The sequence below is a fragment of the Ambystoma mexicanum genome, chromosome 8, assembly GCF_040938575.1.
Source record: "Ambystoma mexicanum isolate Mex_15411 chromosome 8, UKY_AmexF1_1, whole genome shotgun sequence".
NCBI classification, from domain to species: domain Eukaryota; kingdom Metazoa; phylum Chordata; class Amphibia; order Caudata; family Ambystomatidae; genus Ambystoma; species Ambystoma mexicanum.
The window spans coordinates 1,310,051,784-1,310,078,671 of NC_090929.1; the positions used below are offsets into that span (position 1 = coordinate 1,310,051,784).

A 26,888-nucleotide genomic window follows, 5' to 3' on the forward strand; every position below is an offset into this window, starting at 1 on the left:
GCTCTAATGAGTAAGGTATGGCAAATACTAGGTGTGAAAAGGAAACTACATATCGCATATCGGGCGGCGTCTTCAGGTACAGTTGAAAGAAGCAATAGGTCTGTTGTGGATATTTTAAAGAAATTTGTGGCAGAAGCAGGTTCCAGCTGGGATTTGCGTTTACCATTGGTTTTGATGGCAATCAGGTCGACTCCTGCCAAAGCAACAGGTGTTAGCCCCCATGAGGTCTTAACAGGTAGGAAAATGGTGTTACCACAACACCTACTATACAGAACACATGAGCAAACCCTTGTGAGTGCATCCACAGTTCATGAATATATTGATGAACTGAGGAGACATTTGCAACATGCATTTGCTTTTGTGCAGAGAAATCTGGAAAGAGCTGCTGACAGTGCAAAGTCCTATTATGATAAAAAGACATCAGTAAAGGAATACAGTGTAGGGGATCAGGTGTACAAGTTTCATTTTGGAAAAAGTAAACAGAAAAATTCTAAATTTCTAGCAGCCTGGCAGGGGCCATTTCGAATTATAGATAAGGTCTCTCCTGTAGTGTATAAAATTTTGAAAAATGAAGGTGAAACAGCAATAGAGCAGTTTGTCCATGTAAATCAAATCAAACCATGCCATCCCAGACATGAGATCAGGCAGCTTGAGCATGTAGAGACAGATAAAGTCCCTTAAAAAAAAAAAAGGGAGAAAATAAGTGGATGTAGTCAGGAGGCAGTGACAAAGAAGTTAAAAAAAAAAAAAAGTTGATTGGTATGATGGCACATAAACACTGTAATATATGTAAAAATATATAATATAAATAAATAAATAAATAAATGCACATATAATGGAAGCTCATGGTTGGTGTGCAGAGAGAAAGTGTGTTAAATATTGAATATCTGCTTGTTTTCTTTTAACTTGTGTTTAATTTCAGAAAAAAAATATATATATATATTTTTACCAAGCATGTTTTATTTTTGGCAAAAGGATGAAGTTAGTATTATGCTATGTACTTAATTTGTTTATTTTCTATTTTGATTTAGACAATTAACATTATTTGGTCTGAGGTTTCGAGATCAGAGCCCACGGGAGAGACGATGGAGTCCTGGAGTCCCCTGGATGAAGACCAAAAGATGCCTGCCTCCAGGTGGAGGTGAAGACAAAATAACCGGAATGCCAAAAGAGATGACTGCTGTGGATTCAAGATTGCCAAGATGAAAGAATACTCGAATGAACCGAATAACATCGCTGGTCGGGACATACCAAAAGAGACAAAACAGAAGTTCCGGCATATGAAGTTCCACGTATTTATTATTTTAATTATTTATTTTAATTTGTTATATTAATTATTTGTTTTAGTTAGTTGTTTTATTTCGTTGTTTTTAATTGACTTGGAAAATTTAAACTTAAAGTAATGCCACTTCCACTGAGAAGGCAAATGTGGAACATTTTATGAACTGATGGACTCAGATGAAATGTTGATTGCGAATTTTTCATTGATGCACATGAATATTCATTTTATTGGATTGCTATATTGTAAAAAAAAAAAAAAGAGAGAACAAGTTGTTTTTAGGAATTGGCTTGGATTGTAGCCAAGTTCTAAAAACAAAAGGAGGGTATATGTAAGGATATTTGGCATGTTACAGCACAGAGTACAGCACTACTGCACAGGTAGCAAACAACACAGAGTACAGCACTACTACACATTTGAAAATTAACAGCTAACCTATTAACCATTAACCTGACTAATAAAACCTTATTTAACATAACCCACTAATGAAATGTGTTCTCCACTGCAGAATTAGGCATACTCTGAAAACCATTTAAATGTGTGTGCAGATTTTTTTCTTCTCTTCTTTGTCTGCTTCTCCGTGTTTTTGTGCACAGTAACTGCAGGAAGAAGGAAGTCAGATTTGCAACAATTGCAAATGTATAAGCGAAGCTATTGTTGAGAGTAGGAGGATGAGAGATGATGGATTTCATTGGGACACGTCATACAGAGGGCTGAGATGAAAGTTTTAGTGGGCAGTATCGGGGAAAAAGACAGGCAGACATTTTTCTGCACTACTGGGGAGAAGACCTGGCTGTGGGACTCCTGACTGAATGCAGATCCCTGCGTCCTGCTACAGTCAAGATTTGGAGTCGAGATTGGGGAGAGCTGAAAGAAGGACCTTTCCACTGACTGAGGCGTTCCTATCTGAAAAAGCTGAGAATTCCAGGCAATGACCCCGGTTTGAGAAGGCAAGCGTTCCTTTTTGCTGGAGTTAATCCAAGGGAGCCACATTCACAAAGAGAACAGCCAAAGAGAACAACTAAAAAGATAAGGTAATGAGAAGCGTGGGAGCTGAGTGTGTACGGTAATATGCAGTCAGTGTAGGATTCCTGTGCATGCCTTAATCAAATGATAATGTTGCAATTTGAGTTCTGTTCTCCGCCACGCTCTTCGCAGTGTGTCATAGACAATGCTTTTACTGTACCATTTTATTTATTTCTGTAAAGAATGAGATCGTGTTTAAATGCAACTTTTATAATACAGAAAAATATTTGAAAACAGACGGGTGGTGTATTTAATATTTACCATTACATTGCCGATGATGTGGGGAGATTTTTAAACAGTGCAATGGTCATTTTAAGACAGATGTGTGCATGTCAGAATCAGTATGAACAGTTGTGAGTGACCGTAGCATAGCTTGTTGGAGGTACATGAGCCAACGGGAAGAGAGACTCTCTGAACATAGCTCCCTACCGTATATAAGGTAGTGGAAATTACCACAAGACTACCATATATAGCTCTCTGTCGTAAATCAGTCAGTGAGTTCGCCCATGGTGGCACACCATCACTATTACTGAAAAATGTGGTCTTCCTAAAATGTAGGTCTGAGGTCTCTCTAGTGATCACACGAAAAATCTAAGCAAAGATAAGGGATTTTGGACATTGGGGCCACAAATAAAACAAGGGAATTATGCTCACCAAAATGCCACCAACCGCGCCTACCAACCACGTATACCAAATATGCAGGTCTGGGTGCTGAAATAATGCATGTCCATTGTATTATTGTTGCACATGGCCAAATCTGAATACAAAGAGTGATTATTGCTAAGTTATTTTTCGGCGGTAATAAAATACCGTCAGGCCCCAAATCTCCACAAAATACCCTACAATACCAAGGGGAGAAGTGACCTTGCCCTTATTGACAGAGACCTGTGAAGCCTCAAGAGAAGGAATCGTAAGGCTACATACAATAGCCAGCGTGTGTTGCAGCAGATGTCCACGGTACCTGGGCGTCTCCTCCACTGACAGCCGAGGAGAGATCCATGGCCCAATGGTGCCGGCCTTGACTCTACAGACAAGAAAGCAGAGCAGTTCATCACAGCCAGTGAGTCGAGGGGAGAGCCGATACAGAAACCAAACTGTGTTGAACTAAAGTAGCAAGCAGCTAATTGAACTTAGATATAACAAAGAATTGTTGATATAAGAATAGGGAAAAGCCATCATAACAGAATCAAACATCACATGCGTGTTCACTTGATAAATGCTAAGAGATTACCCTGCTATTGAACTACAATAACCAGAAGGCCTTAGGAAAAGGAGATAGGGGTCTAATTGGTCACAAGGAGGTCTTTTCAAATCCTCCTTACAGTCGAAAGTCTTTGACCGGCAGATGAAAGGGAAACTAAGGGAAACAAATCCTGCATGGTATGAAAAGTACATGAACATTGTGTTGGCAAGAGTGAACCCGGCGGAGGTATGCCAACAAAAGGGGACAAAATCGGAAGTCCCATGAACATTGTGTTGACAGGAGTGAACTTGGCGGAAGGATGTCCACAGTGAACTGGTTTGGAACAATTGGCAAAGTGAACCAGAAGGAGGGAGACTGGTAATGGAAAACGGTCCGAACCCGAAGGAAGGGGACCAAGGGGTGAAGCCGTCACCTAAAGCCATACGTGGAACAGAATCTTTGTGTTTGTTTGTTGAAACTATCAGGCCCTCGAAGGCAAGAGTCCTTTTTATTGAAAAGAGACTTTAACCACCGGAGAACCTGAGAGTGGAATTGTCGGCTCGTGCTGGAAAAGCTCAAGAGTGTGCTGTGCTCAGGGCACCCACCTTGTCCTGTGCTGAAAATGTGGGGAATGAAAACCCCTGGCAATCACATCCTGTCTTATTATTTGTGCACACTTCTTTATTTATTGAAAACCCTATCCCACAGTCTTTCTGTAATTAGTTGTAAGGATTTGGCAAGTCTTTTTTAGTATAGGCCTTTTTACTTTGACAAGAAGTGTGACCCTGGGAGAAACAATATTTTGTGCACTGATAAATTAAAAGAACAGACTATAGGAAGCATAGCTATTGTAGACTGCTTAGGAGTATTTAGTAAGGGCAAAAAACGTCCAACTCAGACTATGTTACAATTGACAGTGTTAGCGGATAGGGAACAGGGACCTGTACCAAACAAAATTGGGGAGAAACCAGGAAGGGGTAGCCCAAACAAACAGCAAGAATCCCTGAAAGACACTCTATTACAAATGGATTTTCCTATTCAAGAGCATCTGCAGGGAAGCAGATGCTACTTAATACCTAAGGAAATCTACGTATATAGTGAATGATCTCAAAGTGTCAGAAAACAAATTGGGAAAAATAAACCAAAACAGTTTCTTTAAAGACAACAATATTTTACTTGCAACAGATTTTCAATCCTTGGATACAGGAATCATGGAAAAAATCCTTGAAGTGGAAAGCTGATGCATACCATTGAAAACCAAAGCACTCTTGGAGGAAATAGGAGCAGGGTCAGGCGTGGTGTCCCTTTGAGAAAGCCAGATGTCCCTAACCAAAAAAGCCATAACTTCAAAAAGAAAAAACTGGGAAACGGTTGATGTAATAAATTATGATAAACAAAGGAAGTAGAAGAATATTAGTGAACACATTCAAGACAGATAAGTATTAAAATACTATGGAGTAACTAATCTGGCAGGTTTACAGCTATGGAAAAAAGTACAGTAACGTGGCTGCAATACCACAAGAAATAAGACCACAGCGAATGGAAACCTGGTACACGATTAACATCCCCAAACAGAAAGGGGGTACCATTGAGGAGCTTAGAAGCAAGATCGATATAGCTTAATGGAACATAGTGGACTAAAGAAAAACTTGAGCTATCTAGGTTGTATGAGCTAGTTTAAAAACCCAGATATCACTTGCGTGTGAGAGACATGGACAATGGATCAAGATCAAATTGAGGGATTCGGAAATTACTATAAACTGGAGACAAAAGGCCTGCATTGGAGACACCATTGCAGGTGTGGGGGTATTGATATGGATTAATGTTGAACACAATCTAAAATAATTTCTCTTGAGTGTGCATTCAGAAGATATTCAGTCTGTCTAAGATTTTAGCGAGCCTCCAATTACTAATAGTGAATGCACGTGATAGATGAGCAGACATTGAAGATCTAAAGTGCATAATCCATCTAGAAACCCTATTAAGAACTTGGGATGTCAGGTTTAAGAAAAGGGGAAGACTGATTAAGGTACTCAACATACATCACAATGTATTAGATCCATTGGATGCAGTTATGGGTGATGAGAAGCAAGTTTGGGATATATTAAACTTGATGGCTCTGAAACCAAAGAGATTCCATCAATATGCCTTGGATATTAGGCTTTAGATCTTGCAATGGCAGGGCATCTGGCAAATGGGCTAAAGAACAGCTTCATTGACTACATCTTGCATTAAGGGCAATATGTTAAAGAACTGCAAATAACAGACACAATGGAAAGGATCACTTCCTTGTCACCTTGCGTTTAGTTCCAAAAATGTACTTTTGTGGTAAACAGATGCCAGCCAATAATGTAGGAATAGATTGTTCTGATAAGAGCAGAAGATATCTATGGAATATGTTAGCTGAAGATGGCGTAATTCCTGCTCTGTATGCAAAACTCGTCCAATACTAGAGGGGGCTTTAATATGAAACAAATGTAACAGTGAAAACATGTTATAACGCCAAAGGTAAAAGAGATCCACAGGGAGGGATTACACAATATGTTCCAGCAAAACACACATGGTAGGACTCTGATTGTAGGAAAGCCTAATATGAGCTTTTAAATATGGTAAACTTGGCAAAAGTTGGAAATATCAGCAAAACACTCCTACAATATAAGTGAGTAATTTAAGAAAAAAAGCTGGATTTTTCAAACAAATTATTATAAATGTCAGCTGGTTCAAAATTTTCAAATGATGGTTGGAAGAATGCATCTTTAGAGATGAAGGGAATCCCTTTGAAAAGTGTATAGCCAAGTGAAAATGGCTTGCATATTTCAGTGAGATTTATAAAGAAGATTGGTCCTCCTTTAGGTTGAGTAGAGTTTTTATGAGAACCACAGGCAATTAATACAATCTTATTTTCAACAACAAAGAAATGAAGTTAGCAATTGCTTCCCAAAAATCATGGAATGCGTAGGGGTAGCATACAGTACCTTCAGACCTTTTAGAGGATGAACCCGAAATTGGGATTGTTTACTAATCCTGTTTATTCAATTCCACTATGATGTTAGGTATGGATCCAATGGCTTGAACATATCTAGTGAGAGGCAACAAACTATTACATAGGGAATCTGGTGGAGAGAACTTCCACTGAAGGAGTTCATCTTTTAACATTTTATAGACCCCTTGCCAAGAGAGATTGCAGCCCTGTCCAAAGACACACCATAAATAAATGGTGGCCAAATCAGCAATCTTGTACTTGCACATAACGCTGCACTGGTCTCCTCTGGTACTACAAAACAATGTAATGCATTCACAGAAGTGTGCAAGAAGAAGGGTTTGGCTATTAGCAAAGGGAAAACAAAAGCAATGTTTGATGTGCAAAGAGAAAAGACACCAGTTGCAACCTGAAGGAGAAAGGATTGAGGAAGTGGATTCATTTGATTACCTAGGGATCAGCAATAAAAAGACTGGTGGGCAAAGCTGTACTGACATGACATCTTAGTGCATCAGTGGTGGGGAACGTTCTCCATTTCTTTCTTAACAAATAAAAGACAGTAGTCCAAGCTATATGGGGCAGAACTATGTTGTGCGACCAATTAAGAAAGCTAGATGTTTTGAAAACAAATTCCTACAAATAATTCTTGGACTACCAAGCTGTGCATTAGTGGCTTTAACTTGGCTGGAATTGGATTGGTTAAGAATCAGAAAATGGGCATCTTTGAAACTATTTCAATAGTATATGAGACTATGGTCTTGTGTCAGGTCCTGGGCCTGTCACCGCCGCAGCCTGCGGCATCTTACCTGGAGGATATATCCTCCTTGACTGCTGCAGCATGGGAGGACTGGCTGGCAGCATGGGTGGGCTGACGACATGGTACAGCGTCCCACAGGCACTCATTATTCCGGCACATCCGTTATGAGCGCTTTCATGTTGTCTTTTGTGAGCACTTTCAGCTGCGCTTACACTGCATTCTCCATTGCCATGGGGATGATGCCAGCTGGGACGAATGCTATGCAGAAGCAGCATTCGATTTAAAGCCTGCTTAATCACCACACGGATGTGTCTCAATATGTTCCATGTGGTTTTCAGTTCCCTCATTAACCTGTGCCTTTTTTCCTGCAAGGTTCCTTGTTTCTTGAATTCCTGCCTGCTCTTCCCTGCCTTCTCCTTACCTTGTTTTGGACAATCCTTCCTCCCATCCTGTTTTATTTCTTCCTCTTACTGGTGCCTGCCTCTGTTGCCTTGCCTATTCATATGTTGCTGTAAATTGTTGTATACAAGAAGATTGCATCTGTCCTGTACTAATGTGGGTATATAACAAGTTATTGTAAATGTACATGTTTTAAGAATTTATAGTATTAGAATCAATCACATGTTTATTAATCTCCTTTCATGCAGGAGTTACAAAGTCAAATGCACCCAGGCGACACGTGTTTCGACCTTAGTCATTTTCAAGGCTTGAACATGCGCGTCTAACAAATTAACATACGTCTCTGGATTCTAAATCATATTTGTAACCATATGAAGACATTCAGATTATTCTAATTGCACATATATTTTGAGAAATGTAATTGTAATTGTAACAATTATGGTAATTTGTGGTTTCTGTTTTCAAAATATGTGTATAATTATTCGAATAATCTGAATGGCAATCTGGAAAAAGTGAGCTTCTGTGGGAAGGTGAGAAACGTAAGAATACATCTGAGGAGGTGCAGCTGGTAATGGGTACTCTTGACAAGGTCCGTGATGTGAGGAAAGAAGAAAGGAGAGAGTGGAATTGAAGATGACACCAAGGTTTTTTCCTCACAAGAAGGCAAAGGAAGAGGGCCCAGGGAGGATGGCCATAGTGAGAGAGGGAAAACAGGAGCAGGGATCCCAATGAGAAGGATCTCAGTCTTACTGGCATTAAGGCAGAGATCGTTGGAGGTGCACCAATCCTGAGTCATGGATAGACAGTCCGGGAAGAGTGAGAGAGGAAAGAAGGCTGAGGGGACCCTAAAAGAGAGCTGAGTATCATCCCATAACACTGAAAGTTATAAGAGAAGACAGAGATACATTGGGTCAAAGGGGCAAAGTAGACATTGAAGAGCCAGGGTAAGAGGTTAGTACCCTGGGGAACACCACATTTGGAGATAGAGGTGGTGGAGAGAAAGAACCCAAGTTGGACCTGGGAGTGTCGGTCTAGGAGGAAGGAGGACACATACTCCAGGGCCTGATCCGTGATGGCCAGGTTCTCAAAGAGTTGATTGATCAGAATGCATGATGGAATGTGTCAAAAGCAGAGAAAAGGTCAAGGAGGATGAGGACAGAAGGAAGGCTTGAATCGAGATTAGTGAGCAGATCTTCATGGGTGTTCAGGAGAGCAGTTTCCGTGCCTCTGGCTGCTCTGAAGCCATGCTGGTGGTCATGGAAACAACCAACAGATTCAGGGTGGAGAGTAAGCTGGGAGATGGCCAGCCTTTCCAGGAGTTTGCCCATGAAAGGAGTGATAGAGATCGTGCACTAGTTTGCCAGACAGGTAGATTTGGACGAAGGCTTTTAAGGAGAGGGGTGCACCCAAACGCAGTAATAGTTCCGGCTAGCCCCAATACTTTAACTCATTTATTTATCCTGGTTCATTGCTGCTTGGACTACAACCAATGGGACATACCAGAATATCTTCAAAATCATGAAGAAGATCGGGCAGCATTGTTTGCCCCTAGAGGGAATACCAATAATGCTTTCAGAACAGGTACTAGCCAATAAGAGACATTATGCCAAAAGATTATTAGACTGGAAAAAACACAAATGAATAAGTACTGGAAGAAAGCATCATGTGCAACTACTTGGACAATTAAAATATCCCAAGGGGTTAAGAGTATTAATTTGTCCAGATTTTAATAACAATGACGACCAAGATTTAGCCCAGACATGGGAAGATTACTTAACGCAAAGTTCAAAGGTCATGATGCAACTACTGGTAGAGTATGTAGAGAGGGAACATGCTAGAACTTTAGCCCAGATCGATAAGCTTAAACAAGAGATTGCTGATATGGATAACCTACAAAGTACAAAACAGAAATACTTTACAAAGATATACTCTATTCTCAAGTTCTACCAAGATGAAATCAAACTGAGGAAATCCTGCAAATATTTTCAGGATGATAAAGATTGTAAAGAGGACCGAGTATATACATTTCAAACTAGGTATGATGATAAAGTGAAAGGACTATTTAGAGAAACTACACAGACTTCCTCCCTGGGAAGTTTGGATGTTGACTCGGAAGGGGAGATTTCAAATTAAACATTGACAGCAAGTAAAAGCAGTACAGCTGTATCAATAGGGTATACCTGTCTAAGTAGAGTTTTTTTTAGAAGAAATCAAATGTTACAAAAGAGGTAATCAAAGGCTAAATACCAAACATGTCAGGTTCCAAGTTCCATTAGTTCAAGGTACACTAACAAAAAGAGCTTCTTCAGAGGGAGAAAAGGAGGCACACGCATGGCTGAGCGGGGATCAGGATCAAACAAAAGGACTCACCAAGTCGAGCTCCAGGAAATAATTACTGAAAGGGCAGCACATAATTTAGTGATTAATCTTTCTAATAGAGATTTGACAGACACAGAGGTATCTGTCCTTATTACAGGTTTGTCGTTTGCACCAACAGTGGGAACAAACTTAATAGATTACCAAATCGATCTCTACGAATTTGTTAGGAAATTAAAACTAAACAAAAATGTCATCAAAAAAGCAACTATTTACAAACAACCTGAGACACACTTACCCCAGAGTACACTCACTATAATGAACATAGAGAATACAATTTTTCTCTTATCGCTAGAAATGGACACTCAGAAAAGTCAAGACCAGATTTGTGAGGAGCTGGGTATCCAACCTAGAAATCTGCAAATGGAAGAATTGAAGGCTAAATCAAAATGCAATCCACAATTACTGACATAAAGTGTAATTGAAACCTTTCATAAGGCAGTGACAGCAGGAATGCATCGCCACACAGACAAAAACTGTAACAAACATAACATCAAAAGGAAGAATTTAAGAAAGAAGAGACACAAGCCCTAGCGACATTATCTGAAGATAATTGTATTGTGATAAAGGAGGCTAACATGGGGGTGAACATAGTAGTCATCAACAGAGACGATTATATACATATGGGGATCTGCACTTATCTATGCCAGGATGCTATAAGAAATTGACAATGGCACAGAAGGGGTTTAGTGATAGATGATGAGAAACAATTTCTTAACAGGACTGAGACAACAATGCCAACAATGTATTTTCTTCCGAAAATACATAAGGCTTTTGACAACCTGCCAGAAGTATGCCCTATAGTGAGCGCCATAGGGTGGGCCACAGAAGGACTTTCAGCTTATATAGACTCTATCATTAGCCACCAAGTACTCATTTTTCCCTCACACATATGATTTAGAAACCAGAGACTTATGTTAATTTGTTAGAAGGGCATGTTCAAGCCTTGAAAACAACCTAAGGTCGAAACACGTGGTGGCTCGGCGCATTTGAATATGTAACTCCTGCGTGAAAGGAGATTAATAAACGTTTGATTGATTTAAATACTATAATTTGCATTTGTGTCTTAAAACATATGAGTTTACAATAACTTGTTATATACCCAGATGAGTATAAAACAGGCACAATCTTCTGGTATAAAACAATTTACATTAATTTACTAGTAAGAGGCAGGAGGAGAGTCTCTGTATACCAGATACTGCAGCTATCTATGTCTCCTACGGATTTTATTGATTTACCAAACTATAACCAAGAGCACGAACAGTCCAGGCTAGCCCCAATACTTTAACTTATTCCAAAGTTGCTATTGCTGCCTCTTCCTTGCCTCCCTGCCTCTTGCTCTGAGGACGGACATGATCTTCTTCAGGGACTGGTGTAACCTTAATTCACTGAATATACATACATCCAGCTTTTCCGGCCAGTGCTCGTGCTGTCTCCACATCATGTTAACATCATGTTAACCCGGGAAAGCTGTATCGTGGCGTGCAAAGGTGCTCTCCGGATCCTCTCCCTGTCAGTCACTCTAGGGGAAGTGCAGATGGATTGGTCCCTGTGCCATACTAGCAGCCCAATGAAGTCTGGATCAATGTGGAAGTCTGGAAAGCAAAGCAGCAAGACCACAAAGACAGCAGCGACGAGACCAGGTACTTGACATCTTGTCCTTAATTGGCAAGATATAAATTTGCTTCATTAGATGTTTTGAAACACCACAGAAGTGGTGACACACAAAGGGTGGAACACGTTAAATCTATTGCTAGGACCCTAGGCCTAAGGGATATATTGTAAAATCCATAGTTCATAAATGATAAATCAGCATAAATGATAATTCAGCATCACTGGTTAAGGCGGCGCACAGCGGCCCATAGAGGTTGGGTTTTGATGAGTTGCATGCTTTGATCGTACTGTTATTTACACAGGGCACCATTCAGAATGTGTGTACCCTATGTTTCCATGCATTCAGAATACCAATGTACCCAATGCAGGACAATAATCAGGCAGTGCCATTTGTGCAGGGGGCATATTTTAAAAATGAGGCCCAAACTTGTGAAATTTCTGATGGATGGATATAAAGAGAGTATGAACTCAATTGGAAAGCAAAGTTCATGAGCACAACATAATACAGACATTCCAACGTCTCTGTTCCCAGGACAGGGAAGACTGCGTCAATTTTCTTAATTTCATTGAATTACATTTTGTGAATCAATGCCTACTTCTTCTGTTAGAATAAATGTGCTTGGCCTTCCACCCACAACAGAACAGCTTGGTAAATTCGAGAAGAGCCATTTACAACATTTTGTTATAGCTCCATAAATTCTACCAAACAGGGTGCATCTGAAAATTGCCACTTCCACTTTGTTGTAGGATAACTTCATTCCAAATGTAAAGTATCCCAAGATTATTACACCCAACAGTATTGTCCAAAATGAACAACAGTATATCTAAATGAAAATAATGTTTTACAATCTCTGGTAAACTTGCCACGATTAATTTGTTGGATTGGTTTCAATCTCAGAATATTTATTCAAAGTGTTGATTTAGTATTGCATGCAATCTGCTCACCAGACAAGCTGAATCCAGAACGGTGCAAGTTACGACAAGGTTGTGTGGGTATTTTGCCTGGACAAGGCGCTATTCTCGAGGTAGGTGTGGGTGCCACAGAGTTAGCCGTGACAGTGACATCATGAACAGGTCCATCATATAGTCCTCTTGGGACACCACGGACATCAGCCAGCTTCATTGCAAAAGGAAAAACATGATCAATGTATTCATATGGCATTCAGAGCAGTCAAGTTACATATGACAATGCATTGGAAATACATCCAAACGACATACGATGGCACAACAGTAGATATAGCTGAAGTAGACATTAAAGATTGGCATCATTGAGAAAGGAATTGTAAGAACAAAGAATCTCCTGGTCATGTAGCAGGGAAAGGAGGCAATGTGAATGAAGAACAGGATTACTGGCAAGGTTCCAGACAAAACCATGATCTTAAGTTCTGAACAAAAGAAAGACAATTAGTAAGCAAGGAGCTTAGTAGAGAATAATTTGCCACCTAATAAACCTTATTGATATATAGATTTTTTTTTTAGGGAGAATGTAATATTGTCATATTAAACTTAACCACATGTATTCTTTGATGACCATGCTCCTTTATATCCCATAGCTCCCTCTCCTCCTTCTATAACTGCTCCTATAAGTTCAGACAGCACATATCTCTCCAGCTTCCAAGATAGATTGCTAAATCTAAATCCCCTAACATAACAGAGCATAGCATAGCATTGTCGTATAGTAAAATGGTCACAAAGGGAAGTAAACTGGTGTGATCGTAGAAAGTAGACTTGATTAAAGGTCCTAGTCTAACAAAAATATGAGCTGCAATACGTGTTCAATTTATTTTGTAGACATTAAGTATAACTTCTGAAATAGTCTGCTTCAATAAGCTCTCCTGAACCAGTAATGCACTCAAATCACATCGGCGTAGGTACATGGTGTTATAGTTGAAGCAAGTTTGGGAATCACAGAACTTCAAACGCATTTTGCAGTTATCTGCAAATTGCTTGCAGGCTGATTATCTCATATTGCTAATTGGCCAGTGATCTGTAGGGTCTGAGCCAACTACAAGTGTTCTACACAGTGCCAACATATTTGGGGTTAAAGCTATGACTCGCACAGGTTCATTGGGATTGATGGCTACACCAACTATGGCAGAAATGTGATTTACAAATACCAATCAACATAACAATAAATGACATAACATACTAGTTGTCTCTTGAAATTGGACACGTGTCACACATACTCATCATTAATATTTTTATGGTGTTCTGTCGCTGGCAAGTGGAATGTACTGACTATCTGGACACAGAAAACAAACATAACATGCATTCCTCCTATGGTAAATGTATGCTGGCATTGCCCTGGTGCTTGTTGCTGTCCTCTTGTTGTCAACCTACCCTGCTGTGGAAGTGCTTCCAGTTACTGCAGTAGCAGAGCTGCACCAATGTCCTGCAGACTGACTGAAGCAGTGTGCGGGAATGACTAGCATGGGCATTAAGCATTGCATCTTCTAACTCATTGTTATTCATGACAATTGATAACAAGCACTCTCAAGTCAGTGTAGGGTCCTGAGGTTCATAAATTACAATGAGCCATCCTATGATGCAGACAGATGGCAGATGGCTAAAATAAAAAAAAGTTGCCAAAACACCACATCATAATCAAACCGAGTCAGAAATAATATGTGCCAGGGCTCATAATAGATTGTTAACTACATCAGGTTGGTGAGTGCAACCGCACCGCCTTTTGTGACTTTGAGCTAACCCAGCCCATTTCAATACCACAATTCTCTCCACCATTCAGTATTAATGATCTGCTTCTTAATTATCTGCATTTGGAGTTATTTTCTTTGCAACCTTTGCATTTGGTGGGTCTAGCACACTTTGTCCCTCGTTATGGGTCTGGTGGTAACTCGCCGGTACTAGAAGACTCACCTTACCGTTTCTGCCGCCTGATCTCCCGGTAATAGCGGGATATTACGGGCAGCAGAGGAATGGTAAGTTCCCAATCCAATGGAGTTGGTCTCCACTGGAATGGCAACACTGAAACACGGGCACCATTAATAACAGTGCCAGTGCTTCAGTGAAATATCTGCCGTTAGGGGCTTGAACTCCTGGCAGGTCAGGCCTGCCGGTAGTTCACTGCCCTTACCGACAGACTTGTAGTTTGCTGGTCCAGAAAAGGTTCTGGTAACCGTTGTTACCAGCACTTTTTCCAGACGGGTAAACTTGTAATGAGGTAATTTGTTTGCATTTGGGTTCCCTAAAGAGTTTTGGAGATGACAGTCAACTTCAACTGAATCTGGAGTCATAGGCAGGGTATTTGCAGCTCCTTACTTTTGATGGTCATTTTGTGGATGTGGGCATATACGTCTGAAAGCTAGAGGAGGCAGTGGGCCGTCATAGAAAAAAGTCCCTGTGAACTAGTTAATTCACAGGGATAGTTTTAGTTTATATGCACCAGAGTTGATACGTTTTAGCACGCTGCTGATTTGGAATTGTATCATTAATTTTAGAACCTGATTGAATTCGTTTTAGGCATTGAGTCTATTGTGAAGTTGCCCCTTTTAGAAAATTTTGCCTAAATTCGTTTTTTTATTTTTTGCTATTTTGGGGGATAATCACTTGACAGGGTGTGGTTTTGCTGGTTTTATTTGGGTGTGTTCGCCATAAAAATCAGACGCACCAGAGCAGTTCCTGACTATTGAAGGGGAGCCCAGAACTACAACTCCCAGTGGAGCTGTAGTCCTAGTCCGCTTTTTTTGGGCCAGCAGGCGCGAGAGCACGGTTGCGTCTGGAACAAGCTGGTCTTTGCCGGTCCGTGCCGCCATGCCGATGCTGACGCCCTGCAGTTTTGCGGTTCAGGGGTAAGCTTGTTTCCTTTGACAGGTACGGATTACCATGTATCCGCTGGAAGTGTTGTAACGGGCATGGGGCAATATAGAGAAAAGGTCATATGATAATTCTATAGTACTGTCAAAAGCGGTGGTAACACATCTGTGATTAGGGCACAGTACCTTAACCCAACAGTGTTGCTTGATAGGGGGCCAGAGCCGGTTATGGGGAATGATGCTGCTCAGACTGCCCTATCGAATAGGGGGTCTTCCTCCCTGAAGGTGGTTCCAGGGAGCACAGATTTGTTTGATCATCTCACCATCTGGCTTCAGGAGAGTGGTGGTCCACGGTCACGTGGTATTGTGGAGCCCTGTCCTCTTTGGACAGTATAGTTAAAAAGAAGTTAAGCACGGTGGGGGGACTGGGAAAGCAGGGACACCAGCTGACCAGTGAACTGAACAAGGACCTCAAGATGCAATTGCTTAATACTAGATTCTTCGTGAAGCATGCTCTAGAGGTTTGTGAGCATATCATTGATTGGGACATAGACATATGTGCCCTGACAGAAACGTGGTTACACGAGGCAGTAGGCCCATCATTCTTACTTGCTACCTCTAAGGATTACATACAGTATATAAACAGGATGAATCAAGGGGGAGCAGGTGCAGATTTTATTTATAAAAATAGAGATAGCAGGCCTAATGGGATGTGAAATGCTCTGTATACTAGTTAGGATGGACTCTATAACAATGTTGAATATGTTGCTCATATTTAGGCCCCCTGACTTTGTCTCCTATTTGAGTAGTCTTATTTGATTAGTCTTATACTACGGCGGATGAAATATTCATCCAATGGATACTACTATGTGATTTTAACCTTTGGAAAGCTGCTAAGAGTGACTTAGTGGCCAAGGATCCGGAAATGTTTTTGACAAGCACAGGCTTTGTACAACAAATTGATGAGATCTTTAGAATTCTTAAGGAAGCCAGAGAACAATTAGCAGGAAAGCATATCAAAAGATAAAGACTGGTGCACCTTTTAATTCAGGATGCCAAGGTGGACAAACTGGTTGAAATTAAAGAAATTATTCACAAGGCAAGAGCTGCAAAAGAGTTGGATGGTACAAAGAAAGGGTTTGGATCGATGGTTGCTGTTGAGTCCCTGGATCACCATGGCTTCCCAGCGTTCAATTTTAGGAGCATTACAGAGGATGAGCTGAGGGTTGTACTGAAAAAACTTAAATCGTTGATTTGCAAAGGAGACATATTCCCAGCTACAGCTGTTAAATCTTGCTCATCGTTACTGATTAGTATTATTACTAAAATGATCAACGCCTCTCTGAGGGAAGGTCATGTGCCCACTCATTTGAAGGGAGCATGGATCACTCCTCTGCGAAAAAAAGCTGGGTCCTTATGCTGATATTCCAATAAACTACAGACCAATAACCAACTCATCATTCCTTCTTAAAATATTGGATAGAATGGCTTACGAGCAAGTGTTAGACCACCTGAAGAACTATAGTATACTTAATAGCTGGCAATCGAGCTTTAGGCCAGGACTTAGTACAGAATAAGCCCTTTTGGATTTGAAGTCCAACATGATGAAAATTATAAATGATAAATGAAGGCCAAACCATGATACTTATGGTGTTGGACCTCTTGGCCGCGTTCAATTTAGTCAAACACCCTTTACCACTAAAAAGATTACAGAAAGTGGGACATTTTAGTGACCTGGCGGTGTCCTGGATTCAATCATTTCTGGAACATAGAACCTTTAGGGTGCGTTGTAGTATTGCAGAGGCCAGATCAGTCCCATTGCCTTATGGGGTGCCTCAGGGGGTGTGCCTGTCACCAGCTTTGTATAATGTGTTTACAGCTCCACTCTTCCAGATGTTAGATCAGAGGAAGATCTGTTTCTCAAATTACGCTGACAACACCCAGTGGTTAATTCCAATGACGTGGAACTATCTGGATGACGCGAGAGCTGCTAATGAGATTTAGAGTCTCATCCAGAATTGGATGCGGGACAGTGGGCTGGCTCTTAATCATGAGAAAACAGAACTCATGGTCATAGGCACCAGCCCCAGGCTGAAAAATCTTAGAGTGGATTCAAAGGTTTTTAGATTGCAAACTGTAAAATAGCAACAAAGGACAAGATTAAAACGTTGGTGTCATCTTGGACAAACCTCTCAACAAGATGGCACAGGTTAGCAGCCCGGTCTCCTCATCTGCCTACTATATCAGATTCCTCTCCCATATTGGCCATTATCTATCACAAAAAAGTTGTGAGACAGTAGCAAGACCAATCATTGGATCTAAAATAGATTATTGTAGTAGCTTATTGTCTGGGATTGGAAAAGTAGAAGTGTCTAGATTGCACGTGGTCCAAAACAGTACGATTTGTGCCGTAGTTGGGTCTCTGAAGTCATTAGGAGCCTCCACTGGCTACCCATAGAAGAATTAAGTTTTGACTACTTCCAATCACCTACAAATATGCCTAGATGGGTCGTATACGGAGAGGGTCACAAAGAAAAAAGAAGTTAAGAACCTTAGATCTAGTCATTCCAATATACTTGAAGTTCCAAGAGCCAAGTTGGTCTTGGTGAAAAAAGTGAATTTTTTGTGGCGGCTCCCGAAAGCTGGAATGCTATGCCACCGGACTTGTAAAGCTGTGAATCCATGGACATTTTTTTACAAAAACTGAAAACCTTCTTGTTTATATGAAATCTGTCCTAGGGCGTAGAAGGTATCAGGAGTTGTGTATTTATGTTGTTTGTCTTGTCCTTGATCATCCTCTGGGATTTTCATTCCTTTGCGCCCGTAAGCCTCTGTGCAGTGTGGTTGCGCGCTTATAAATAATGTAAAGTAAAATAAACAGAGCAGGCAGTACAGGAACATTTATTTGCTGGGCTGAAATGCAGAGCACCTCCTGCAGTGTGCTTGGTTTGGCTTTTATGTATGCCGCATACATTATCGCCTGATATGGTGAGTCAAAAGACAAGTTCTAGGGTAACATCTAAGCAAACCCTCCCAAGAAAGACACATAAAATCAATGGAATAAATAAACCTGACAATAAAGGAAACATAAAATAATGGAATGTATTTGCACTCTACATGTTCTACCGGCATATGTTTCCAAAAGTCACTGTAAGGACTACATAAAGTGGACGAGAAATCCATCATGGAGGCTAGCCATTTTAATTACATGGATATCTGCATGTGGACGACTTATCTCGAGATAAGCACGCCCGCACTGTCAGCAGCCTGGTGAGTGCCTTTTGCAGATGGACAAACATTTGTGCATCTCGCCACCTCAACCGATTCTACTACATTGATTGCCATCACTACATTCTACAGACTGCCCCTACCATTGCATTGACAATATCTTGTTAAGACTACCAGACCCGCAGTCCCTGTTGCCTACCACGTACTGAGGGGGCAGCCTGCATTTTTTATGCACCTCCGACCGTTCCGCTTTCTGCCGCCTTGAAATGGCACCCAGTCTAACACTGCCCTGCAAGCGCCCCAATGGCTGTGCACAAGACTCGGGAGGATAGCTCAGCGGCAACATGCTTGCCTTGGAAGCAAAAATGACATGGAGCAACGCGGGTTCGGGTCTGCGCTTAGAAACCTCTTGGTATTAGGCACTTTTTAAATAACCTATCATATCATATCATTAGGGGTAGGGACTTCATGGGGGGATGTAGTTCAGAGACCCCTGAGCCACCCGCATGAAAAGAAGATTAGACAAATACAGATATCTTCCTTTGCTGCTCGTCAAATATATTGCCTCTCTTTCAAATATTTTGTATAATTTGCCTTCAACTCCTCTCACCATTTTCTCTACAGCTCAGGTTGAAGCATTGTCGTTGGCGTTGAAGCCATAATTCATACATTTGTACTTGGTCAACCTTATGGTGTCATTCCTAACGCCTAGCAATTGAATTACAGATGTGTAACCAAAATTCTAAGATAATATCACAAGTTTTAATCATGGTCAGTCTCTTTAATTGACATCGCAAATGTTCTTTTTTGACAACCACAACACGGTTCCTAAAATAATATTTTGAAATTTAAATGAACTACCAATTGGAATTATTATGCCGTATGTTATGTATTCATTTATTGGTGTGTTGAACCACAGTACATGCAAATCAAAGCGTTTCAACAGAGCGCTGAAGCACCTAAAGCCAGCCAAGACAAGAAAGATGGTTTATCAACAAAAAGGTCCCATGCTGTGAAACATGAAATGTGCACAAATGGCAATCAGGGAAAGTTGCAATTGACAGTTAATTACTGTTTAGTCAGATAATTGTGGGCCTCCTGCAACTGATCTGCTAATAACGCGGAAAACACTATTTTCCAGACCAGTAAAGGGACAAGAATTAAATGACAACGTGTTACCGCATTTGCTAAATGCAATATGATTGGTATGGTACAACAGAGCCAAAAGGGTTGTGCACCCTTCAAAACGTATCTGTCAAGGTTTGCAAAGCTGTTACACGTGAGAGCACAGAGTCAGATGCGTGGAACCTTTTCGTTTTTGAATCTAATGCAAAATGATCCGGTGGTGTGTGACAGGCATTCAGCTCACACAGTGAGCAGCCCAACACTAGCAGCAGTGAACATCGTTTGACACCTCTAGTTCTGGTGTGGGAGTTTCAAAGAATCCGCTATGAGGCCACTGTGTACCGTTCACTTTTATTGGTTCAATAACATTTATACCACTGAGGCCGTTCAATCAATTACATAATAGACGATGGATCTTATGTTGCACCTCTGTGTAATTTGGCAGTGGGGACCCATTACATTTACACTGTAACTTAAGCGAGTCACCACTGACACATTTTTGTCATTTACACTGTGGGCTGCACATGTAAAGGGCAGAAGGCAGTGAGTAAGCTTGTATACCACCTTTTTGCCCTTTTCATTTGCACTCCGTAATGAAAAGTGAGTAAACTGTCAGGCAGCATTTACTTTCCATTGCCTGCTTTGCATGCTCGCATGGCAAATCGGTGCTCACAATTGAAATTAAACGCTCCCTGACATGCTGGTTTCATTTCAATTGTATACGCTTGCCGCCATACTTGCATGGTTGGGAGCATGTACAATGGATCCCTAGGCGGTCTGCCTGCTTTTTGCGGGTGCATAAAGCAGGCAGACCCCACATGGATCTCCAGCATTCACACCAGAATGAAATCCATGCCAGTGCAGATGCTAGAGCATTTGTATGGCAGAGAGGAAGGGAGCAGCGGAAAATGCAAGTTGCGTTCCGCGCCTCCTCTCCGCCATAAAAATCCTGCAAAATGAGCTGTGGCGTGGCATTAAAGCCTTACTCAACGCTTTTACACCTTGCATTCACATTACTGCTTAATTGGACATGACGCCCTCTGGGGCTGATGCACAATAATGTTAATAGGAGTAACTAACTTATTTCCATTGTATTCTTCAAAGTAACTTCTTAGTGAATTAAATAGCCCTCTCTAGGAGTAATCAAGGGTAAGTGTGAAGTACTCGTAGTAACTTCGTGTTATGATTTTGGGAAGCCAGTCATAGTCACAGAGTTCAAGCATTTCACCCTCTGAATTCTCACTATTGTTTTCTTAGGTGATAGCCCCACTTTATTCCATCCAAAGTCTTCAATGCTGATCCCAATTTATACAGTCTCAAAGAAATTAAGACGGATTGGCTCCCAATAAAATGTAACCAGTTGAGATATTGACGTGATGCCCCTAGCTACACCACAAGTTAGATCTGAAGAATCGACAAAATGCAAACATGATCTAGAAGGATCACTGAGACAAACACGAGTCTATAAAATGTTTCCATATTGGAATCATCTCAAATTTTCTTTGGAATTAATTCTAAATTACATTTTATAAGAGTTCCAATAAACGCCTATACAAACCTAAAAATATTTTTACAGGGGTGAGGTTAGGTAAACATAGAGACGCTATTTCCATCGGCTCACTAACAGTGCACTGAAACCAATAACTTGATGTTGTTCACAGATAAAGATAGACAATTCAGGTCTGGCTGTCCTCCCTGTGTCCTGTACTGTTTTCACCCATGGACAGAGGGGGCTACAAACAACATCCATTTTGATTTTGTTATAAAGATTGATTTACCTCAGATAATCACATAGAGTGCAACAGTAAACATTATTCATCATGTATTAATATCTGCCCTACAGAGATATGCCTCTGACAACCAAAGAAAATAACACACATATTCCACCACTAAACTACAAATAAAACTCATATTCCTTAATGCCCTTTAAACGTTTGTGTCTAATTGGATCATCATCCCCCTCCCACCACATGAGTTCACCACTTCAGGACACCCCTGAAAAGGAGGAGCAGACCATTGCCCATAAAGTAATCCCAAAGATGTGCTTCCCCTTTCCACCGAAAGACATTGGCACTATTATAGTGCAACGTTTGTGATCAAGAATACTAGGCTATTAACAAGGCTTCTTTAGTCTTCTTACTAGAGGAGATAAACAGGGGACACATAATGTTGCACCTCTCATATTTATGCTCAATAGAGCAAAAGATCTTGACATGATATGATATTTTATTTATATCACGCCCACACACAAGTGTTTCTTACCATGGTTAAGAACTGCCACATTTGCTTCCACCTACTGGGTAGAGGCAGATAGTTAACATTTTCCAGCATCTTGCAGATATGCTATTATTCGTTACCAGCATGCGCATAATTATTCTGGTGCAATTCCAGGATGTATACAAATTGACCTTTTCACAATTGATCGCAGGAGAATTGACCTTTTCACAATTGATAGTGAAATGAAGGTCAACTAGGACATATATGCGGGGGGAAATGCCCTGCAACCCCCCACTCAATCCAAAAAACCCGCAACACCCTACGCAATCCCATTATATTATTTATTACCCCAAACCCATCCCACACATATATATATAAAAAGTAAAATAAAGGTAAAGGTCAATTGTGCATAAGGTCAATTAGGACCACTATTATTAGGTCAATTAGGACAAAGGGTCAATTGTAAAAGGTCAATTTGGGCAATACCCAATTACAAATGCATCTACAGTGGATAGCAGCATCACCAAGGGATTTATATTATCGCAATCCCTACTATAGCCAGAGGCGTTGCTAGGGGGTGGGTTCAGGGGGCTATATCCCTGGGACTTTTGGTTGTAGCCCCAGATAGAACCTCAATGGTCACAACCAAAAAGGCCAGCTAGCCCCCAGTCCCAAAATTAGAGTAGCCCCAGATCTTTTCCAGACCTAGCAACACCCCTGACTATAGCCCTAATAATTACCCCCATTCAACGAGGCAGTATTTCCCAATGTTTGGCCAAGTTCCCCAAATACGTAGAATGTCCCCCAAGAACTCCAGCTCATTCATCACATCTCTGATAACTCTAACTATATTACTAAGGGCCTCATCACGACTTTGGCGGTAACCCTTAAATCTGGCAGTCGCGCTATTACCGCCGGATTTAAGGGTCCGCCAAATCAGGATTTCGGCGGATTTCTCCCCAGCTCTTGGCTGGGGGGAAATCCGCAGAAAATTCGCGCTATTAGCACCAGCGGGAAATCCGCCGGCGGTAAGAGCGTGAATTTTCCCCATTGAGCCCAATGGGGAATGGGGCATTCCCAAATGGGCTCAATGGGGAATGGGGAATGACATTACCGCCGAACTCGTGATCCGGCGCTATTAGCGCCAGGGAGTTCGGCGGTAGGGCTAATACCGCTGGCAGTAATACCGCCGGCATTACCGCCAAAGTCGTGATGAGGCCCTAAGTCTTGTAACATTTCACCAATACAATCTGCATGTGGAGATTCTATCACCAGAGTACAAATTGAGCAGCTTTTCACCCTCACTCACATTTCCCCCAGCTGGTCATTCTCCAGTTCTTTTTTAAGTTAATCTTATTTCTCTCATATGGTAATTTATTGAAATTATCCACAGATCCATCATTCGGTCTTTTATATAACTTGGTTGGTTGATCCGCAATCCCACTCCACCCGTACAGCCATACAATCTTCGTAAATGGAATCTGCATCTCACACTGCTCAATACCAACTCATTACCTATCCCTGATACACTTTTCCATGGTGTGCAGATATAATGTCGACTGCAAAAAGTCGAATGACAAAAATGTCGAAAAAAAAATGGCCGAATTTTTTTTCCCGAATATGTCATTTTTTATTTTACAAGTTTTTTTGCTTTCGTGCGTTTAAAAAAAGGGTTTAAAAAAAAAAAAAATTAACAGAAAATAAAAAATAAAGGACATTCACATTTTTTATTTGGGGACATTTTTTTCGACATTTTGACTTTCGACATTTTGTAATTCGACATTATCACTATAAACTCTTTTCCACACTGCTACCACGCTTAGCTGTCTTATCACCATATCTATAATCTGGTCCTCCCATTATGTTAAAAAAAAATCAAATATTGCTCTTTGACTCAAGAGCAATGACCGTGTAGGGACACTCAATGCACTGTCGTCAAAGGTATTTCATATATATGTAAGGTTGGGAAAAACATATGATAAATATTGTCCTCATATAAACTGTAGCACGGGAACAGGTATGTTAACCATTAAATTAAATATGTTTTCACCCATTTAAAATAGACTATGCACATGGAATTAATGTCCAATATGAGTCACATTCTGAGATGTGTAGGCTATTACACTTTTTTTGTAAATGAACTTCAAGCCTGATAGCTTGGAAACAGCTCAACGTTCTCATATGACATTATTAAGGAAAACGCAGGTTTCATCTGTGTTATAATAATATGATCTGTAAACAAAGGGATTTTAAATGCTGTATGCTTATCTGTTATATGTTCTACATCGACCTTCATCATAACTCTCTGCTCAAAGGGTTTCATGATCAAGGCCAATGTCAAAGACAACAAAGATCCAACCCAAAGGTTCATTAGCATCATTAAAGGGTAGTTCCAATCAATGTGATTAAATGCTTTTTAGGTGTCAAAATAAAATAAGTCTGTGTATGTTTCACCAGATGGATCAGATCTATCACCTTCCAAGTATTATATAATATATGACAACCCCATACAAGTCCGGAACAAGCTGTGTACATTTTAAAATTAAACTAAGAAGGACAATGAACCATTTAGAACTGATGAAGGGCTGAGCAATTACATACAGATCATGTTATGGTGCATTTCCTCTTTCTTTAAGGAGGTGGTATGACAGGATTGCTGTAGAAACTATGGGATACACTAGAAATAAAAAAGATATATATAAAATAAGTGTCATAACTTAGTCAATGTAAAATGGGACAAGCTGCAGACATCCAACACCTTTTGAGAAATGTATAAAGTCCCATACATATTCTTACAAGTCTTTGCTTGTCCTTGGGACACCCTGCTCTTCAAAGCAATGCCCAAAGGATGTGGCCAACAGAAACTGCCAAGCCTAATCTTAACATCCCTTTTAGCCTACTGGCTACCCTAAACTTCAAATATTGTTCCTAAGGCCTGGCCAACTACGGAGCTCACAATTCCTAACCTTGTAGAAGTTCAGACTTGAGCACATAAAGCAAACACAAATGTTCCTGGCTGGGTTCTTCCAAGGTTTTTTCACAGTATGCACTCTCCCTCATTCTTCTTGTTTTACCAGCTCTTGGAAGTACCCTCGGTCATCAGGTTTGGTGGTTCCTTATAACAGGTTTCTTCTGGGAGTTGTTCCCTCAGCCTAGGGTTGCTGCAATGATTACTCCAATTATTACAGCACTCCTTTCACACTTGTCACTGCTAACCACATTTTTTAACAGCTTTTTCAAAATGTCTCTCTCTGACATTGGTTTCACCAAATTTCACAAAAGGTCTCTCCCAGTCGTTGGGTTTCAACATTCATTTCAAATGTATATTTATGCCCCACATTTATCGTCCTTTTCAGGCATCCAATATTGTGCCACCCTCCTGCCATGGGTCTTCTCTGGCCAAAGAAGAACTTCCCTTCAGGCTTCCTTCTCCTCAGCGAGGGCCATCTATCAGGTCCTTCACTCTCCAGCAGTCTGCCATCTCATCAGAATGAACTCTGGTTTATCCCTCTTGAGAGTAGATGCTCCAGGTTTGCTAATGCTCCGGCTACCTCAGGCCAGTAGTGTGGTCCCTGTATATGCACAAATGACATAATGATGCATTAACTTCCCTGTAGGGTCCTTATTCCTCTAGGTTTTCTTTACCCTTCTTTCACAGTGCTTCTGGGGATTTGTCACTTCCTGGGGCCTTCGCAATTGGCAGCGGGCAGTGGAGTCTTGTTTGCATTTCCAATAACAAACATTTGAATCTCTATGATGGACTTGCTTTACATTGGCGAATTACATATACTGTCATTGTGGCAGGTCCAGAGAGTTTTTCTTTTTGCCAAACCCATGCAGCCCAATTTGAACTCTAATCGCCTATTTAAGCTCTTGGGCTTAAAGATGGAAAAAGTCAATATTAATGGGTTTGGAGCGGAACTTACAATTCCTCTTTGACCGAGCTAGAGCTGCTAGGGCTAGAAAATGACATATGTACTTCTGAGACTAATTTCGAAATTATTATAAAAATAAATCAAAAGTGTGAGATATGTTAAGAAATATTGATGGTTTGCATTCAAAGAAAAGGTAGATTGAGTTCTCTCATCAGTGTTTCGTAATGAGCAAATCTCGTAGCTATCTATTAAAACTCTGCTCTATTGAACTTAAATGCTTCATATTATATGCACGGTTTAACATCTTGCCCACAAGGGACTTTATCACCAAATGGGAAAAAAACAGAATAAAGAGACTGTGCATGTCATCTTTGTCATGGCAGAATTGAGACCTGCCGCCATATACGGAGTGGATAATATTAAGAAGCTACTATGACAAAGGCTATGCTGATTATGTCTCACAGATTGAGGATATCAGAAGCAATCAATGTTGGTCTACCCTAGTTGGGGCTGAGTCTATTGGTATATCACCTGCAGCGTATGCAATATGGAAGGAAGCACAAAAGTATTTTTGATACTTCGGTATGTTAATAGTTTAGCTGGTATTTTTTCCTTTTTCTTTATGTATGGTTTTCTAAATGAATGGTGTGGTTAAATGATTCTTTTTCACATTGCGCTTTTTATAATTGTATACTACTGATGACTTATTTTAATATTGTAGTTCTTACCACAACTGTATTATATTGCTTATGGATCTTGTTTAGACTGTTTCTCTTTCATTTCCACTATGTGCTAAACGTTTGTAATGAACTATTGCACAATAAACAAACACAAACAAACAACAAAAAACATAGAAAATTGAGATATTGCCCAGTTGCCCTGATCTCTTTTCCTTCTGCTTCTTAAAGTGTGCTCTGGAGCTCTGCCACCATCTTGGAAGCGCTTTGGTGCCTGCGTGGTCATCTGCTGCGTTCCATGCACTCTGGATAGTCACAACCTCTGGATGCATATCTGCTTACCAACAAGGACTGTGGTATTGCAAAAATCCTCAAATTG

The 26,888-nt window shown here is 40.6% G+C and overlaps 1 protein-coding gene across 2 annotated transcripts in view; it reads right to left on the reverse strand.

The window, feature by feature from the left end:
- DPYSL4 (dihydropyrimidinase like 4) overlaps positions 1-26,888 on the reverse strand; it is a 314,640-nt gene that overhangs the window by 35,578 nt on the left and 252,174 nt on the right. For both annotated transcript variants that reach the window (XM_069611421.1, XM_069611422.1), the window contains exon 13: positions 12,560-12,731. In XM_069611421.1, coding sequence (XP_069467522.1) covers positions 12,560-12,731 — 172 coding nt within the window. The remainder of the gene's footprint in view (positions 1-12,559; positions 12,732-26,888) is intronic.